The following is a 20,797-nucleotide window of genomic DNA, read 5'->3' on the forward strand; positions in this document are numbered from 1 at the left end:
ATGTGAAATTATGTGCCGTCAGTACAGTAGAACAACGGAAAGCACCAAAGACCTTAGGATTAGGAAATAAGCCATACGCAGTTTTATCTCTAGCAGACAGAAATTCTTCATCCAAATTAGGAAGAATCTACAGGTCAAGTTAATCATGTAGCTGTGACATGCTGAATGTTTTTAAAACTTTAAGATCATTTAGATGAACACTAGGAACCTCAAAAGTCAGGCAGAAATATAAATGGCAATATTTAATGAAAATAATAAATGAAACACTTGAGACGAAATATTGTGAGCTAAAGATTCCATGAGAATAACTGGATCTGATAAAGTAAAAATAAGAGGGAAGAGAAAATTATAAAGCGAGCAATTGAAAAACGTAATAATAAATAATTTTTTAAGAAAAATAATTTCATTATAGATTTCTGTATGCTACGAACATAAATGCAAACGCTATAGAGTTGTTGACATCTGGCAGACTGACTTGTTTTTATCAACATCGCAAAACAGAAAATTTAGTTTGCAAATTTTCAAATGGCTATCACGTTCAGAATCCAATCAGGTTCTTCTTCTTTATTACTTGATGACTTCTTTAAAGATAAATAAGCCCGCGGACCAAGAAGTGGGTACACTGGCTCGGTTAACTCTCTCTGTCCAGAAATCTCACTACTGAAAATTTCAGATTGTTATTTGGGGGCGGGGAGGGGGATGCAGAGGTCTTTAGGACCCAGCAGGCGGCGGCAGGCGGCAGTTGTGTAGATCACTGAGAGACTACGAGGGTCCGGTTCAGTTTTAATTCTGTCTCTAATCTCTGCAACAGCGGCGCTTCCCGGGTCCCGCGGCTCCCGCGCGCGATCTGCCGCGGGCGGCTGCTGGGCAAAAATCAGAGCCGCCTCCGCCCCATCACCCATCATGGAAACCCTCCAGGAAAAAGTGACCCCGGACACGCGAGCCTGAGGATTCTGCACAAAAGAGGTGCCCAAAATGAAGACCCTGATGGTGAGTCAGTTGTGGCAACTCCACTGGGCAAAGAGGGGGATCCCCGGGCTCAGGGTCCGCTGGACGCCCCGGGGAGACTCCGGGACGCCTAACCCTGGGCCGCGAGGTCGTCTGTTACAAAGGGACAACTTTCTACCCGCTCCGCGTTCCCTCCCGATTCTCCAGCTCTGCCTGGCTCGGAATCCCAGAGCCAGGATGGGAACCCGGGTTGCCTCGCCTCCTAGATCTCCGGCGAGAGGTCCGAGGGGGTGGTAGAGAGCTGCAGGTGCGATGGAGGAGTGGGCAGATTGCTCCAGGGATGGGGGTGCCCAAAAGCAGCAGCCTGCCAAAAACTAAGAGGGACAGGGAGGAGGGACCTTTGCAGACTTTCTTCGTTTTCTTGGATTTCAAACTTGCAAGGATCGCCAAGGGAGAGCCCCAGGGCCCCAGGAAAGGAGAGGTGTTAAGGACTCAAGATTCCAGCAGCTTGGCTGGGGTGGCTAAGGCAGACGGACCCTTCCACAAAGTGCAAACCCACCCCTGCCCTCGGCCCCGGCGCGCTCCCTCCCTTAGCCTGGGGCCGTACACCACCTGCCCTCTACCGAGAGATCTGGGCGGCGGCGGCCGAAAGCAGCGACGCGCCCGGAGCATCCCTTGCGGTACGCAAGGGGACGGTGCTTTCTCTGTCCCAGTTGCGTGCGGCGGGGCTGGGGCCCAGGCCGTCCCCCGCGCCAAATCTCCCCCACTAGTGTGACCACCGCGCAGGTGTCCCCGCTGGGCGCGCTCCTCCGTTGTCTGCACTCAGCCCCTCTCCTCTCCTCTCTCCCGCCCGCCCGCAGCGCCATGGTCTAGCAGTGTGTTTAGCGCTCACCACCATGTGCACCAGCTTGTTGCTCGTGTACAGCAGCCTCGGCGGCCAGAAGGAGCGGCCCCCGCAGCAGCAGCAGCAACAACAGCAGCAGCAGGCGTCGGCCACCGGCAGCTCGCTGCCGGCGGCGGAGAGCAGCCCCCAGCCGCGCCCCGGCGTCCCCGCGGGACCGCGGCCACTGGACGGATACCTCGGCGTGGCGGACCACAAGGTGACAGCATGCCCGCCAGCCCGCTCGCCACTCAGCCTGGGGATCCCGCACACCTGAGCCTTCCCCCTTTCCCGGGGCTGGGAGGCGCTGTGAGTAGGTGCCGTTCGCTGGCTGGAGGGGAGTGGACCTGCTGGGGTAGGGTGGGCTAGTTCCAACTTGGTATGAATTCTTATTTAGAGAAAGACACAAAGTTTTGTAGAAAATAGGGGTGAGGTGAGTGGACCCCAAAGTCTAATTTCCCAGCAGAAATCGGCCCTGGAACTAGAACTCCCTCATCCCCAGAATTGCAGCTGTGGATGGAGGTCCGGTTCCTGAAGCCTCGGGTTTGGCTGCCGAGTCACTCCCAGGTGGGAGGAAACTGGGGATGACGCGGGTACCAGCCTGAGCGTTCCTCTGACCCGGAACCGGAGGGTGAGCGCAGCCAGCCCGCGGCCACTGCTCAGGATCCAACGTTCCCCTCTGATCTCTCCAGCGCATTGCTTTGGGCTGAATTCTCTCAGCCCTGGGGAGCGGTGCCCAGGCACGCATGGAAGACTTGAGGCACAAACTCAGCTTCCATTGGTTTGAAACTCATCGTTGTGAGCCTGTCTTCCTCTGCCTTCCGGGAAGCTGCTGGATGGCGTGGCTAATAATTAATACGATGAATCTTTTAAAATTGAGCCTCCTTTCCCTGGAATAATAAATATCTGGTTTCAGTGTGTGAAGCCTCTGGGAGAATCCTAATCAAGTTTGCTGATTCTGAAGATATTTTAATACAGTTTAAATGTATCCCTCATTATTTGAAGTTGCTCATATGTTTTTATTAATACACAATTCCACTCAGCTTTATAAAGCTAGAGGATTTCTTGAAATCTCCCAATTATTCCTTTTATTTTACTAAATTTTATGGTTGTGAACCGAAGTAATATATAGGAGATACTCCTTTTGTGTGAAAAGGTCGCTCTAACCATGTGAAAAAGCCAAACTTTTTAAAAGTGGCGTTCGAAATATTGCCACACACTTGTTCAATGCATAATGCTAAGGATTTGAAAGGTATAAAAGAATTTAAGGCAGGACCCAGTCTTACAGATCTTTAAATACCTGAGGACAAAACAATGTACTATGAAATGTGTGTAGATAGATAAACCGATAGATAAAAATGTATAATAAATGCTAGAGATGAACAGTACTGTAGGCGTGCAAAAATGAGAACGATGACTTCCCTGGAAAGATCAAGGAAAGCTGCTTTAAAAAGTGGAATTTTGCAATGGGAAGAATTCAGGGAAGTAAAAAAGGAGGAATCAATTTCATCAGGAAGCGATTATTTATTTATTTATTTATTTATTTACTTATTTTTGTGGCAGGAGCAGGGGTTGGGGGTGTTAGTAGACTTAAAATCCAAAAGTAGATGGCTATCAATTTTACAGTTACGGCTTTCGTTTCCTCTCTTAGTTGTTGATTGATTATATGCTTCGTATCTGCATGTGGAAGCAACCAATAAGGGCTGGAGTTCTAGGAAAGTTTAGACATTAGCTTCTGACTGTGGATGGCTGTGGTGTTTATGTGTAACTGGTGTATGATGGATATATTGAGCTCATGGATTTCCATGGCTATTGTTTGGTGGAAATTACTATCTAACACTTGAGAAGCTTTGATTAATGGCAGCATCAAAAGGTAAATTTGCTGAAAGTTTTGATCAGCTTTTGGGAAGAGATTTCTCATACTTTTCTTCTTGTGTTCTTCTGCTGGACAGACACCAGCTAACAATATTGATAGCTTAATGCAAAGTATAATACCCTAAGGTTTATGTTCAAAACAATGTTTATTGACACAAATATATTTGATTTCAATTTTTGTTTATCAGAGCCTTATTTTACTGAAACAAAGAACCGTCCTTTTCTATTTGGTGGGGGGGATGTTGATACTCTACATGGGAAATTGAAATGATATGCAGTAAAAGGGTTTTACAAATTGTGAAGTGCTATATGAATGATAAATATTGTGTGACAGTCATTGGAATTCCTAGTAGAAGAAGGTCTTTGGAGATAAATATGAATATCAATGAAATTATTTCATGGAACACCAACATTTCACAAAATTCTATACCCAAATGTTTTGAGGGAGTTCACGTCACCACAAGCAAAGGAACAAAGGCATATCTTAAAGTCTATGTCTTCTGTTTAGACATTATCCCAATTGTCCCACTGAACTAAATATAAACTTCTCAGAATGCATTAACTGATTCTCTTTACTGCTACTATTTAGCTGACAGGAAATTGGGCAGAGTTCCCTTACGGATGGTCATATGAAGGTGCATATGTAAAATGTTGTTTATATTCTCTCCAAAAGTTGCTGTTTAATTAGGTTTATTTGAGATCTTTCTATAGTCTTGCAAAGGCAAAGGTGGAAGACATTTGTTAGAATATTGCTAGGAATTTTTTTTCCAATTAGCACAGGACAGAGTAAGAAATGAAAGCTTTTCTATTCTTATTATATTGCCAGATGATACTCAGATTGCTTATTTTTCTTTTACCCTCACATCAGGCCTCAGAAAAATGATGGAATATGCTGGATGTGATGACCACCAAGCCATATGCTGCTGCATATTGAATCAGAATTCCAACAGCCTTTTTTATCTGCCATTGATTTACACAGTCTGGAGAGAGTTACAGATATTATTTAGGAAAATATTCACACCTCCATAGCTGGAGGCCCCAAAGACTGATAAATATGTAGTGTTTATGCTCAGTTACATGATGTGGTTAACATTAACAGTTCCAAGATTAAATTCAACAGGTGGTCCTAATCCCCAGCACCTGAATTTCACAAATTACAGCCTGTCTGCAATGATGGTCTTGTCTCATATGGCTGCAGACTGAATTACTGTTGAGATTAAATCACTATGTGCTTTTGTTGAAAGATATGCTGCAAGTCAAGTCAGTGATGAGCAGCATGTGTTGAGGCTTAAAATATCACTTTTCATGGTCATATTCTCTACTTCCTCTTTCACAAACTATGTGAGCTGCAGTTGTAATTTCAGTATCACTAAATGAAGGCTACATGGAGTTTCTTGTCATAATGAAGGCATTTTCTGTTAGAGTCTTTCTCTTCTTTCCCAATCCCTCTCCCCAGACCTCTTCCCACAAATGTTCCACCAACTCATTTCCCTCGTGTTACATGTCTGTCTCTTCAGGTACTATAGCTGTATTCTAACATTACTCTCTTGGTCCCGATTTTTGGAAGCCAATGATAACAAGACTGCTTAGGTACAACTGAAGAAGCCAATTTTCATGGCTTTGGGAAACTTCTGCATTTAGAACTGCAGCCTGATGTATAACCAAGCTAACACACACACACACACATTAAATCAAGAAATCCTTAGAGGAAAGCTCCAAGTCTTATAGCAGAGTGGAAGGGAACTTGGAATGCAGTTCAGTTTCCAGTCCGGATCTCGTTTGGGTAGACGAGGTCATTTGCCATCTGGTAGACCCTGTAAAATGAAACTGTGAGCTAATTCCCATTTCTAGAGGATAGACTCTTATCACAGAAGGCCCACTATCACCCAGGCTACCCTTTACTGAAATGGCTTATGAAAGGGCAGTGATCAGGGGGGTCTACAGCTGAGCAGCTATCTCTTTGCTTCAGAAGTATCCCCCAGGGATGGATTTTACACATACCAATAACATACTTGTCCTTGGTTCTTTCCTTTTTTAGGCACTCAGTTATTCAGACAAATCAAAATTGCTTAGTTGTAATAGTACTATTACTATTAACTGGTAACTATCCAGTTGGAGTGGTAAGACAAGTCAGTGCAAAAATTGAAAAATAATAATCCAAAACCAGAATTTGGATAAATGCCATCTAACTTATTTTGAAATTATGGGATGAGTATTCCTCCTTTAGAAAAGTGTATAAATTCTCAAATGCAAGTTTACATAATGTATTTGACCGTATATTATGACATTTGAGTTGTGAATGAATGACTGAAATGAATGCTAAATCATTTGAATCTCAAGGAAATTCAAAGTGAGCTAATTTTCAATGTTCAGGTATTATAAAATGTAATTTGCCAATAATAATGAAACCCTGTTACCACAAAGCATCAAACCCCCAAAATCAGAAAAAGAACACTATTTCACAGGTGAGGAGTTGCAATAATGTAGTTGCTTTTAACAGGATAAATTGTTTTATAACATTTATTAAAATACTTAACCTTCCTTAAATATGTGACAGCCAGGATAATTTTTCCAGCTTCCCACGGGATAATTTCAAGATACCACTATTCTCCTATAAATGGCAGATGAGTTTGACCTGGCTCACTCTTAAATTCCAGGTATGCTGGCTTTCCTGCTGATCTGTGAACATTCATTCTGCCTCAGGACCTTTGCACATGCTCTTCTCGCTTCCTGGAAAGCTCTTCCCCAAGTCTTTTGCATGGTTGATTTCTTCTGGTCATTCAGTCATCAGGTCACATGTCATCTTCTTGTGAACCACATTCTTTAACTAGCCCCCTCTTCAACAGTCATTCTCTGTCATATTAGCCTGTTTTATTTTCCTTATAACACTTAACAATATCTGAAATAATCTTAAAGTTTACTTGTCTATTTTCTGCCCTTCCCCCAACTGGAATCTAAGTGCTGTGACAGCAGTGTCTTTTTACATCTTGTTGAACAGTTTAATTCCAGGACCTAGATCAGTATCTAAAGTTTAATGGGTGCACAATAAGTATGTATGGAAAGAAAGAAGGAAGTGAAGGTGGAGGAGAGAAGAACAGACCTACTTACCTATGTCAAATTTTTTCTCTACAAGAATCATCAGTGCAGTCTCAAGACCCTAGTGTGTCTCATTTTTCCTAAATTTGTTCTGCCCACAAAAGTAATTCTAATAACGGGGAGGCAGAGGAGGTAATGATTTAAGAGGAAAGACAAAAGAATCTTTGGGAATGAGATTTAGGTATCCATGTTTAACAAGCTTCCTTTTTAAATATTGCACACATTAAACTTTGAGAAACATTGTTTGAAATGTTTTTAATCATCACAATGTGTAGTTCTGCAGCTAATTCATTTCTAGGTTTTTGAACTCATCATAGCCCTTGGTAAATACTTGTTGAAGGCCTAATAGTTTCAAAATTGGGCATTCTTGAGGAAGAACACAGTCCCTACCCTCAAAGAACCTTTGATCTAATAGTTGCAGAGAAAAGACAAAGAAGCAAGAAAAGTTCAATAATAAGGCAAGCAATGAATAATAATTTGAAATCAGGAAGCAATAATTCAAGGCACTGACTCTAAAAAGAAGATAATTTCTGTGATCTTTCTCCATCTATAAAACGAGTTAAATTATATTATTACCTTAGAAGTTTGCAAAGCTTTCAAACTAATATTCCACTCCTTATTAGCCTCATATCTGTTCATGCGTGTGTGCAGGATATCCAATGAATAATAAGTGAACAAATTGGATATCAAAGCAACTTCAAAGTGGATTGATTTTAAATTCAAAATTTGTCTCTTTATGATTTTCCTTTGGCATGACATAGGGTCTTCTGCACTCATGAAGTTAAACCTTCTTAAATGTCTCTGTAACATATGGCGACCACCTTAACCAAGCTAAATCTCATAACTGATTGGATTAGTCAGGGTTCTCTAAGGAGATAGAGCTAATAGGGTATTTATACACAAACACACACACACACACACACACACGTGGGAGTTTATTAAGTATTAACTTACACGATCACAGCTTCCCACAATAGGCTGTCTGTAAGCTTGAGGAGCGAGGAGAGTCAGTCTGAGTCTCAAAACTGAAGAACTTGGAGTCCAATTTTCAAGGGCAGGAAGTGTCCAGCATGGGAGAAAGAGGTAGGCTGGGAGGCTAGGCCCACCTCGCCTTTTCACGTTTTTCTGTCTGCTTTATATTCCCTGGAAGCTGATTAGATGGTGCCCACCAGATTAAGGGTGGCTCTGCTTTCCCCAGCGCACTGACTCAAATGTTAATCCCTTTTGGCAACATCATGCAGACACACAGGATTAATACTTTGTATCCCTCAATCCAATCAAGTTGACACTCAGTATTAACCATCACAAGTCCACCCCTTGTCAACTTGAACCCATACACATCTCCTGAGATCATACATAATCTTCAAATAAAGACAATAATGAGGTCATAATAATGCTTAACATAATATAGCTATCCTTCACACAACTGGAAACACACCAACCACCAACCCAAATACTATTACATAAAGTTAATACTTAACTGCTGATATGTGGTCAATACATCTTATGTCACACGATAAAGGAAAAGGAAATAAAATGAAGATCTTTTCTTAGTACAAGTGTATACATGCACAAACGTGTTTTTAACAGAAGGAGGGAATACTCATGACAATTACAGTCTTCATTTCTGCAGCTGCTCAAGTAGCTAGCAATGATTACTACCTTCTTCTACTACCCATTCTGTATTCCCTTTGCCTTCAGCAAGTACCTCAGCAGGTCATGGTTTTTTCCCTGGTGGAGTGACCCAAACCTTCATTCCTGAAGGGTCATTTGTAGTCCTACCTGGATTGGGCGGTTGTAGTTTCCCATTGACTTTAGTCACAAAGCATGATAATACCCTAATGGACACCCTAATGGATCTCCTGTATTCCACGCATACTCTTCCTTACCTCTGTTGTGGAGCAGTGGACTGATTTCATCTTGATAGTCTGGGTCAGTCACCCTAGCCAACTGTATAACTCCCTTCTTGGCCTGTTGACTTAAAGGTAGGAGCAGCCCAAGGTGTCCAGGTGGCAATCTTAACTTCAGTTTAATGGAATCATTGTGTCTCCAGGTGGCAGCGTTCCTGTTTTTGTAGCTAAGACCTCTAGGACAGCAGAACGTAATGTTGCAGGAACAGGAAGCAAAAATTTTGCTAGTGGATCACTAGGGGTGATGGTGAGCTGTTCCGCTTCCACTTCCACCCCTTGATTCCTAGACCCGTGAATCCTGGCTATGGGAGAAACAGTACCATATATGGGACACTGACGCAGAGCATACGTCCCTGCCACCATGGCCTTCTGGAGAACTTTGCCCCAGCCCTGCAAAGTATTGTCACCTAGTTGGCATTGTAATTGTGACTTCGAAAGGCCAGTTCACCATTCTATAAATCCAGCTGCTTCAGGATGATAGGGAACATGGTAAGACCAGTGAATTCCACAAGCGTGAGCCAACTGCCACACTTCTTTAGCCAAAAAGTGAGTGCCTTGATCAGAGGCAATGCTGTGTGGAATACCATGACGATGGATAAGGAGTTCAGTGAGTTCATGGATGGTAGTCTTGGCAGAAGCATTGTGTGCAGGATAGGCAAACCCATATCCAGAGTAAGGGTCTATTCCAGTTAGGACAAACATCTGCCTTTTCCATGATGGGAGAAGTCCAATATAATCAACCTGACACCAGGTAGCTGGCTGATCACTCCAGGGAATGGTGCCATATCGAGGGCTCAATGTTGGTCTCCACTGCTGTCAAGTTGGGCACTCAGCAGTGGCAATAGCCATGTCAGCCTTGGTGAGTGGAAGTCCATGTTGCTGAGCCCATGTGTAACCTTCATCCCTGCCACCATGGCCACTTTGTTCATGGGCCCATTGGGCAATGATACGGGTGGCTGGGGAAAGAAGCTGAGTGGTGCCCACAGAATAGGTCATTATTTAAATCCTCCTCTGCTGAAGTCACTCCATGTGAACACCGACATGGGATACAAATATCTTCACATTTTTTGACCCCTCAAAAAAGTCCATCCACATACCTCTTCCTTAAATTTCTTTGTCACCAATTTTCCAATCATGCTTCTTCCAAGTCCCTGACCATCCAGCCAAACTATTGGCTATAGCCCATGAATCAGTATATAATCATACATCTGGTCATTTCTCCTTCCATGCAAAGTGCACAACCAGATGCACTGCTCGAAGTTCTGCCCACTGGGAAGATTTCCCTTCACTGCTGTCCTTCAAGGATGTCCTAGAAAGGGCTGTAGTGCTGCAGCTGTCTACTTTCAGGTGGTGCCTGCATACCATGCAGAACCATCTGTGAACCAGGCCTTAGTCTTCTCTTCTCTGTCAACTGATCATAGGGAACTCCCCATGAGGCCATCCATGGAGGCTGAGGGAGAAGGCAGGGTGGTAAGAGTGGAGACCATGGGCATTTGAGCCACTTCCTCATGTAACTAACTTGTGCCTTCAGGGCCTGCTCAAGCCCGATCACATATATACCACTTCCATTTGATGATGGAATGTTGCTGTGCACGACCCGCTTTATGGCTGAATGGGCCAGAAAGCACTCAGTTCATGATGGGCAATTCAGTTTGCATGGTGACTTGATGACCCATAGCCAAATGTTCAGTTTCCACCAAAGCCCAGTAACAACAAAAGGAGAGTAGTTATCCGCAGAAGATGGCAGGGCCTTGCTCTAAAATCTTAGAGGCCTCTGCGGTGATTCACCAAAGGCTCCAAACAGCATCCCTATCTGCCACTGACACCTCAAGCACCGTTGGATCTGCTGGGTCATATGGCCCAAGTGGCAGAGCAGCTTGCACAGCAGCCTGAGCCTGTTGCAGAGCCTTCTCCTGTTCTGGACCCCACTAAAAACTGGCAGCCTTTTGGGTCACTTGATAAATGGGCCAGAGTAACACACCCCAGTGAGGAATGTGTTGCCTCCAAAATCTAAATAGGCCCAGTAGCTGTTGCGCCTCTTTCTTGGTTGTAGGAGGGGCCAAATGCAGCAACTTATCCTTCACCTTAGAGGGAATATCTCGACAGGCCCCACACCATTGGACCCCTAGAAATTTTACTGAGGTAGAAGGTCCCTGAATTTTAGTTGGATTTATTTCCCATCCTCTGGCACGCAAATGCCTCACTGATAAGTCTAGTGTGTTTGCTAATTCTTGCTCACTGGATCCAATCAGCATGATGTCATCAATGTAATGGACCAGTGTGATATCTTGTAGAAACAAAAAGTGATCAAGGTCTCTCTGAATAAGATTACGACACAAAGCTAGAGAGTTGATATACCCCGAAGGCAGGACAGTAAAGGTATATTGCTGGCCTTGCCAGCTGAAGGCAAATTGCTTCTGGTGGGCCTTATGGACGGGAATGGATTTGCCAAATCAATGGCCAGATACCCGGTACCAGGAGATGTGTTCATTTGCTCAAGTAGTGAAACCACATCTGGTACAGCAGCTGCAGTTGGAGTCGCCACTTGGTTAAGTTTATGATAATCCACTGTCATTCTCCAAGATCCGTCTGTCTTCTGCACAGGCCAGGTGGGAGAGTCGAACAGGGATGTGGTAGGACTCACCACCCTGCATCTTTCAAGTCCTTGATGGCGGCACTAATCTTTGCAATCCCTACAGGGATGCAATATTGTTTTTGATTTACTGTATTTCTAGGTGGAGCCATCTCTAATGGCTTCCATTTGGTCTTTCCCACCATAATGGCCCTCACCCTACCAGTCAGGAAGCCAATGTAGGGGTTCTGCCAGTTACTAAGTATGTCTATGCCAATTATACATTCTGGAACTGGGGAAACGACTACAGGATGAGTCTGGGGACCCACCGGACTCACTGTAAGTCAGACCTGAGCAAAACTCCATTAATTACCTGACCTCCATAAGCCCCTACTTTAATGGGAGGACCTCAATGACATTTTGGGTACCCTAGAATCAACATCAGCTCAGAGCCAGTGTCCAGTAGTTCCCGAAATGTCTGATCATTTCCCTTTCCCCAGTGCACAGGTACCCTGGTAAAAGGCTGGAGATCTTCTGGGGGAAGGATGGGAAAAAGAGTCACTGCATAAATTGTCGGTAATGTAGTAGGGTCCTTCCTCAAGGGGATCCAAGCTCCCCTTCATTCAAGAGATTCTGGGTCTGTAAACTGGCTCAATGTTTGGAAATTGATTAAAGGGCGATGATTCTTTGTTTTTACAATTCAAATTAGTCTTTTGTCCATTTGACTTTGAAATTTTCTGCTTGTATAAATTAAGTAGAAATGCAGTGGGCTTCTTATAAATTTCACTTCTAGGAACACTTTGATTAATTAGCAAATGCCAGAGCTCTACATGAATCGGGCTATTCTGATTGTTGCTTTGCCTCTGCTGTCCATTACGGTAGCTATGCCCACTTTGCCTTTGACAGTTGAGTGCCACCACTTGGCCCCAACACCTCAAGATCCAATTATTCCCACTATATTTAAATTTTATAGTTGACTGACTTGGTTCCCACTGTTAGATCTGACATACAGAGAAGACCAATTATAGGACTCTTCAAAAATGCGGGTGCTGCCCTCATAAATCTATTTCACAAGGCGTTGTTCAAGGGTATATCTTCTGGACCCTCCCAGATGGGTCTAAAGTGACAAATCGACTCCACCATTCCAGTCTCCCTAAACCTTTGGGTCCCTTCCTCTCCATTAAACCAGGGGAGATCAGACATTTCCAGCTCACTCACAGTGAGTCATCTTTTAATCCATATTTCAGCTAACCAAGCAAATAAACTATTAGAACCTTTTTTAACTCCCGGAGCTGCAGTATTAAAAGCAGAGTGGGCCCAAATCAATAAATTCAACCTGATCCAACTCTATGTTCCTTCCACCATAGTCCCATACCCTTAATATGCATTCCCATGCCTATTCTCCAGATTGCTGTTTATATAAATTAGAGAATTCGAACAATTCTTTTCAAGGGTAGCACACCTCTTATTGGGTCACACTCTCAACCTCATCTCTAGAGGCCTACTGGGACTTTAGTCTAGTTATAGGTCTAGAAGCAAACAGCGGTGTTGGGGGTGGCTCCTGAGGAGAATCAACACTATTTGGCCTGGCAGCTGCCTCAGGGGAGGCCATCACTGTTGCCTCAGGCAGTACAGGGTTTATCTCCTCAGACGGAAGTGGAAAGGCTGATGGCAGCATGGGTCTGGGAGGGGATGTTGCCACTACTGCGGATTGGGAAGCTGTTCCTTCTGGCAAGTAAAGGTTCATCAGAGTTTACAAACTCAGTGTCCCCAGCTTCACTGGGGTCTTCCACATGTCCCCATTCCAAGTTGCAGGGTCCCATTCTTTTCCAATCAATGCCTCTAACAGTAGACACCTGGCGAGGCTGTGCACGTACCTTTTGTTGCAAGTCAGCCACTTGCATAATAAGAACTTGTGTCTATTTTCCACAATTTCAGCTCTTTCTCTACGGGAGATAAGACTTTCACTCAGGGCAGTCTTATCAGATTTGAGGCGCAGTATCTGCTTCTGAAGCCAAGAAACAGAATCCCTGAGTTCATCATTTTCTTTCATCACTTTGTCAACTGAACTTAGGAACAACCAACCAGCTTCATTATGTTTCTTGGTTCTCCACATATGATCAAAGTTATTACATATAGAGTCACTAAACTCCTTGCCTCTCACGAGCGGTGAATCAGGAGTGTCAAATGCATTTATTTTGCATAACTCTCTAAACAGTTTACACCAAGGACTATCAGTGTTCTCCATAGTATTAGAAGTAGAGTCCTTGGCATTTTAGGGTCTAATCATATTAAGCAACCAACTTCAGAAACCCCAAAACCAACAAAAGAACTCCATCCTTAATATTCTTTTCCTCTAGAACCACTCCTGCTACCAAAATCTGTATGAGTCAGCATTCTGTAGAGAGACAGAACTAATAGGATATACATATATATAGGGGAGTTCATTAAGTATTAACTTACACAATCACAGGTTTCCACAATAGGCTGTCCGCAAGCTTGAGGAACAAAAAGCCAGTCTGAGTCTCAAAACTGAACTTGGAGTCCAGTGTTCGAGGGCAGGAAGCATCCAGCATGGGAGAAAGATGTAGGCTGAGAGGCTAGGCCAGTCTCGCCAGCTTCGCTTGAAGCTGATTAGATTGTGCCCATCAGATTTAGGGTGGATCTGCCTTCTCCAGCCCACTGACTCAAATGTTAATCCCTTTTGGCACACACATACCCAGGATTAACACTTTGTATCCCTCAATCCAATCAAGTTGACACTCAGCATTAACCATCACACTCATGCTATGGTGAATGTGGATATAATTGTGTTGGCCCCACAAGACAGAGTATTTGCAATCAGGTCTGTCTTAGAAACATGATACCTGTTATAAATGAGAATTTCCATAACCTCTAGGGTGAAGTGTCAGTATAGTATAATTTCTGCTTTGCAAATACTAGGATTATGGAAGATTAAATATGTGAAAGGACTTTGAAAAATTAAAGCATATCATTAATCAACAAGTCATTCCTTAAAACCTCTTATTCACCTATTATATACTCTTTGGACAGCTGTGTAGGGCCTTAAGTATAGAATGACAAGGAGTGATTATCTCTTAAATAATATTGTCATCCATACCCCAGAACTTGATCCAATGGAAGAACTCTCATGGGAGTCAGTGAATTTATGATCAAATGATTGGTAAAACTTGGAGAGGTATGTGCATTTATGAGATGTGTTAAAATTCTTCTCCATAAGCTCTGAGTCTTAAACACTTAGTCTGGGCCTGGGACAAATAAATATTTTTATTGCATGCTCTATTCAATATGTCTTTCCAAATAAAAATCACAGGAATGCATATTCTCAGCATAGACAGCCCATCTGCAGTGAAACCTTCCCTGACTTATAGCCCAGGTTTGATCTGAGCTGTATGTTTTGTCTTCATAGTTGAGATCTCATGATAATACTTATTCCACTTTATTGTTATTTCTTGTCTAAAATTGTCTGCCTTCCCTACTAGACAGCCAGCTCTTGGAGACCAGGCATTTTTTTCTCTCTTTTTCTGTCATTGTATCCCCAGCCTTTAACATAATGCCTGGCGTATAATGAGTCTTCTATAAATACTTGTTGAATGAATGCGTATATCTACATAAAGATTTTGTATTTCTTCTAAAATAAGCCTACCTCAAGAGTTTCTAACCATTTGGAGTTACCGAAAAGGAATAGCTGCACGTCATAAATATCAATTCCTCCTGCCACAATTTGTAGGTCTTAACTAATTCATTTCTACCTTCTTGTACTAATCAGATCTCTTAAAACATACTCAGAATTTCAGAGCTAGAAGGAAAACTTAAGAATTATCAAAAGGAATTCCAGAGTGTTTGTGTGATTTGCCCAGGGTCGTGCGTTAGTGGCAGAGCTGGGGTAAAATGTCGATCTCTGACGTGAACATCATTACCATAAGGGAAATTCAGTGCCAGCATCTTCTAAGCAGTGACTCAACATTATTTGGACAGAATTTATTAAAATGAGGAGCCTGGGCCTACCCAGTTATTGAAAAGTAATAAATATTTAAACACCTTATTATTCTGAAATGAATATGAGAATATGCCTCTGGATAGTTAAAAAGAGTCTTTCACCAACCACCAACTTTGCAATGGCTGTTTCAGAGACCGCATATAATGCATGGTACTAATTAATTGAAATAATTTTCAAATCAGAGTAGATTTTTGCCTTTAAAACATAAACCAAGCCAAAAGGAGTGTCATGTTTAATTATTTGCACAAAATTTTCTGACCAGAGCGCTCATTTAGCTGAATTATCTTCTCCACAGTGGAGACTTAGTTAACCAAGTGTTTGAAGAACTACCATTCTGCAAATATCATTGACTCCCCCTAAATTCTGAGATGTAATACTTACTCTAGGCTGGAATTACTTTAGGCAAATAAGAAACCATTTTACCTATCATAGGGAAAATTAACCTTGATCATTGCTATAGCTGTGAAAAGGAAACTTTTTTAGTATATTCACTCTTAATGACTAAGGAAGTGTCTGTAGAGTTCCTGGGAAACTGCACAGATTCTGAGTATTCTCTGGCAGACTGAAATGCAGTGTCAAATACTTTTTTAATAAGAAAGCATATTCTGGAAATTGATTGCACATATGAGCCATCTCCACTGACTGAACTGCAAGCATGACTGCATTTCCAACTTACAGATCTTTTCATGTTCCTTGCATGTTTCCTATGGCTCCCCATTGCCTACAGAATCAAGTTCAGACCCTCAGGAAGGCTTGCAAGGCCCAACAGGATCTTGCTGGCCTAATTCTCCAACCCTACCCCCACCGCTGCCCTCAGTCTAGGCACCATGAACCCAGGGAACATACCTGACTGTTTTGTTCTTATCTGCTTTTGCTTCAGCGCCTCCTTTCTAAAGTTTTCCCAGATACAACATCTCTGCAGAGTAGACCCAACATTCTCTTATGTCAGCTACACATCAGTCAGTCAATCACATATTGGCTGAGAACCTACCATGTGGCAGGCACAAGGGAGGAAACAAGATAAAGGACACGGTCCCTGCCCACAGGAAAATCAGTGGAGTAAATAAATGTTATAATTACTACACCTTGGTAAGTACTAAAATATTCTCTGTATCTTACACATGCTTCTAATCACACAATGTTGCAATTATTTTCCACATGCATGTCTCCCTGACTAGGTTTTACCTTTCTGAGGCTAAGAACATAACTTATTTATCTCGGTATCCACAGAATTGAAAACTGTATCTCAGACATATGAAAGCTAAATAAATATTTGTTGGATGTTGGGTAGGCAAAGTTCTATTTTAATTATATGTAGTATGAAGAGATTTCACCAAGTCTGGCTAATAGACCCTTAATTATAGGAATGGACAGAAATGATAAGTAAGGGCAGAAGGGCTTCAGGTATCTGACATATATATCTTTAATTTCTGTTTCCCCTTTGAATACAGAGCAGCATCTCCTGACCTTTCCAGAACAGTTGACCAGATGTGGAGATGCAATGATGACCATATTTGAAAACAGTATAGTACCATGAGAGGCAGGCAGGCCCAGGCTGTTTATTTGTTGTGAGCTTTTTCAAAAGTCATAACTTCTAGGCTTGATCCAGTTTATAGAAGAGGAAGTTAAATTATATTCATTCATTCCCTCATTTATTAAATAATATTGTGTTTCTACCACATGCCTAGCATTGTGTTCAGGACCCAGGAAGCAATGAACAGTGAAAAAAGATGTGATCCCCAACTCCATGAAACTTACATCTGTTGGGAGAGGCAGAAACACACATAAAATTTCAGTGCAGATTTGGAGAAGTGTTATATGCTGTGGAGATTGAATTTTATCCTGAAAGCATTGAGGAAGTCTTTAAAAGGTAACTTAGAGGAGTAACTCCATCAGATATGTGTGCCAGTGGATCACCCTGGCTTCCATGTGGCATGGGTTAACGTAGCCATAAGTTGTAGGAAGAGGGACCAATTAGCAGACTGTGGCTGTGGTTTGAGTAAGTGGCACAGCCAGAGGATGATGAAGAGACCTCAGGTTTCTACCTGCTAAGTTTCTGTGATTGGCCACCCTCCTGTGTCTGTGCAGACAGTCTGAATGCAGCTCCTCCACCAGCAGAAGGTTTGTGGTTCAAGATTGCCTCACAATAGCTGGTAAAGAGAGCTGAGGATGATCCCAGATGGCACTTCAGCTTTGTCTAATTTTGAACCTTGCTGTGCATCTGAATACCACATACTGACTTGAGCAAAACAGTAGTGTTATGGTGAGGGCTGAAGCAAGCTGTTTGTCAAGACTCCATAATGCATACTGGTGGCAACAAGAATTAAACTCTCCACCTGCAGGAGAGCCAGCCAGTGGGGTGTAGAGTAAGTGTGCTGGCAGAGACTTTAGTATGTAAAAGTGCCACAGGGAAAGGGGGCACACTTTATTCTAGAATAATCTTGTCAGAGAGATTGTTACATAGTAAATTTTACCAGGTATAGATCTGTTGGAAGTATAGGGTAGAGAATAGTTTTCTCTCCTTTCATTTCCTACATAGCTATAGACAGAGCAGTTATCATTCTTTCAAATCACTTAAGTTTGTTAACAACTTCTAAGGAAAGTAAAGTTTCCATTTCACTTGCATCAGAAGGAAATTGGCCATAAAGTAATGTAAAATTTGTCAAGAGGAGCCTGGTTCCTAATTCATTCAAAAGCATTTGATTGGGAACACAAATGTATACATCTGAATGAACTCCAGTTTTATGGGGCATATATTTGGAGTTATATGGCAATGTCTCGCATCTACCAGGCTGCCGTCAGGGATATAGCCAAGTTGTCTCTCTTTACCTGAAGTGGTATCTGTCTCTGCTCTGTACTGAAAATCATAAAGCTGGTTTATTTCATTTTTATTCCGCTTGTACGAGATTTGAACAATCAGAGCACTGGAAGTGATAACGTGCCACTTGTATTCCAGAACACAGAAAAGGGAAAGAGCACTGTAGGAACTTGTATGTATTCCCCACTACCAAATCCCAGCCACACTGACTGAAGCTCCCACCATCACTAATCCCTGGAAGAATTATGCTCATTACTCTCAGTAGCAACTGTGTATGATTTGGGGCTCAGGTTGAAATGTGATGGGCTTTTAATCCAAAAGTTCAGAAATAAAAGAGAAAGATGTCATGGAGAACAGGGTAACCCAACTGAATGAGCCTGCAGCGGTGAAAGCTTATCTTAGTTCATCTTGTGTTGCAATAACACAGTAGTACCACAGGCTGGGTAATTTACAAAGAAATTTACAAATTTACAAAGAAGTTTATTTCTCACAGTTCTGGAGGATGGAAGTTCAAGACAAAGGTGCCGGCATTTGCTATCTGGTGAGGGCTGCATCCTCCAGAAGAAAGGAATGCTGCATCCTCATATGGCTGAAGTCAGAAGGGCAAGAGAGAACAAACTCCCTCCTTCAAGCCTTTGTAAAGACATCCAACCTCATTCACAAGGGAAGGAGCCCTCATGGGCTAATCACCTCTTAAAGGCCCCTCCTCTTAATATTATCAGATTAACAGCATCTGAATTTTGGAAGACCCCCAATGAAACCACAGCAGGTAAAGATATTATAATTAGAACCAGAATCAAGAATAAGTACTAGAGTGAGAAATGACACCAGTTTGCTTCTTCCCAGTATTTGAGAGTGTCTCTTTCTGGCTACACAGACATGAAATGTTGATTGGGTTCCAGAAAGGCAAGAAAGGGTGGCTTGTCATGGGCTTTTCAATGTCTACGAAGGACTCCACAGAGATATAGACCAATGTAACAGAACAGAGCCCTCAGAAATAATACCACACATCTACAGCCATCTGATCTTTGACAAACCTGACAAAAAAAGAAATGGGGATAGGATTCCCTATTTAATAAATGGTGCTGGGAAAATTGGCTAGCCATAAGTAGAAAGCTGAAACTGGATCCTTTCCTTACTCCTTATACGAAAATTAATTCAAGATGGATTAGAGACTTAAATGTTAGACCTAAAACCATAAAAACCCTAGAAAAAAACCTAGGTAATACCATTCAGGACATAGGCATGGGCAAGGACTTCATGTCTAAAACACCAAAAGCAACGGCAACAAAAGGCAAAATTGACAAATGAGATCTAATTAAACTAAAGAGCTTCTGCACAGCAAAAGAAACTACCATCAGAGTGAACAGGCAACCTACAGAATGGGAGAAAATTTTTGCAATCTACTCATCTGACAAAGGGCTAATATCCAGAACCTATAAAGAACTCAATCAAATTTACAAGAAAAAAACAAACAACCCCATCAAAGAGTGGGCAAAGGATATGAACAGACACTTCTCAAAAGAAGACATTCATACAGCCAACAGACACATGAAAAAATGCTCATCATCACTCGCCATCAGAGAAATGCAAATCAAAACCACAATGAGATACCATCTCACACCAGTTAGAATGGCAATCTTTAAAGAATCAGGAAACAACAGGTGCTGGAGAGGATGTGGAGAAATAGGAACACTTTTACACTGTTGGTGGGACTGTAAACTAGTTCAACCATTGTGAAAAACAGTGTGGCAATTCCTCAAGGATCTAGAACTAGAAATACCATTTGACCCAGCCATCCCATTACTGGGTATATACCCAAAGGATTATAAATCATGCTGCTACAAAGACATGCACATGTATGTTTATTGCGGCACTATTCACAATAGCAAAGACTTGGAATCAACCCAAATGTCCATCAGTGACAGACTGGATTAAGAAAATGTAGCACATATACACCATGGAATACTATGCAGCCATAAAAAAGGATGAGTTTGTGTCCTTTGTAGGGACATGGATGCAGCTGGAAATCATCATTCTCAGCAAACTATCTCAAGAACAGAAAACCAAATACCGCACATTCTCACTCATAGGTGGGAACTGAACAATGAGATCACTTGGACACAGGAAGGGGAACATCACACACCGGGTCCTATTGTGGGGAGGGTGGGGGAGGGATAGCATTAGGAGATAATCTAATGTAAATGACGAGTTAATGGGTGCAGCACACCAACATGGCACATGTATACATATGTAACTAACCTGCACGTTGTGCACATGTACCCTAGAACTTAAAGTATAATAATAATAATTTTAAAAAAGAGATGTTACATTTGAACATGATTTTGATGTGCTGTTTGATACAAGAACATCAATGGGCAAAAGAATCACTTAGTCAAAAACAAGTTCTTCTGACTAGGACTTATGACAGCTAGGGAAGAGTAGCAACTAGGCTTTTTTCTGGCATAAGCACTATAGTTTCCCTCTATGATGAGCAAGATCAGGTCCTCCAAGGAGTTATACATCACAATATGGACTGGTCTGACAAGTAAAAGACCATTCTTAGTGCCCCCACAGAGCATGCTGTTGGTATCCCAACCTTTGGAAGGTTTAAAGGATGGAATGGCACCCAGACCTTACTTTATATCTCTTCCAGGGTTTTGTGCCAACCTATCAA

At 42.4% G+C, this 20,797-nt stretch overlaps 1 protein-coding gene across 2 annotated transcripts in view; it reads left to right on the forward strand.

Annotated features, from left to right (window-relative positions):
• Nucleotides 1–532: 532 nt before the first annotated feature.
• Nucleotides 533–20,797, forward strand: part of ST6GALNAC5 (ST6 N-acetylgalactosaminide alpha-2,6-sialyltransferase 5) — a 187,706-nt gene continuing 167,441 nt past the window's right edge. The window contains exons 1-2 of one of the 2 annotated variants that reach the window (XM_009211154.4): nt 533–990; nt 1,809–2,048. In XM_009211154.4, the coding sequence (XP_009209418.2) occupies nt 976–990; nt 1,809–2,048 (255 nt within the window). In that variant the 5' untranslated portion in view covers nt 533–975. The remainder of the gene's footprint in view (nt 991–1,808; nt 2,049–20,797) is intronic. The other variant, XM_003892090.5, reaches the window with a different exon arrangement.

This window comes from Papio anubis, chromosome 1, assembly GCF_008728515.1.
Source record: "Papio anubis isolate 15944 chromosome 1, Panubis1.0, whole genome shotgun sequence".
Classification (NCBI taxonomy): Eukaryota; Metazoa; Chordata; class Mammalia; order Primates; family Cercopithecidae; genus Papio; species Papio anubis.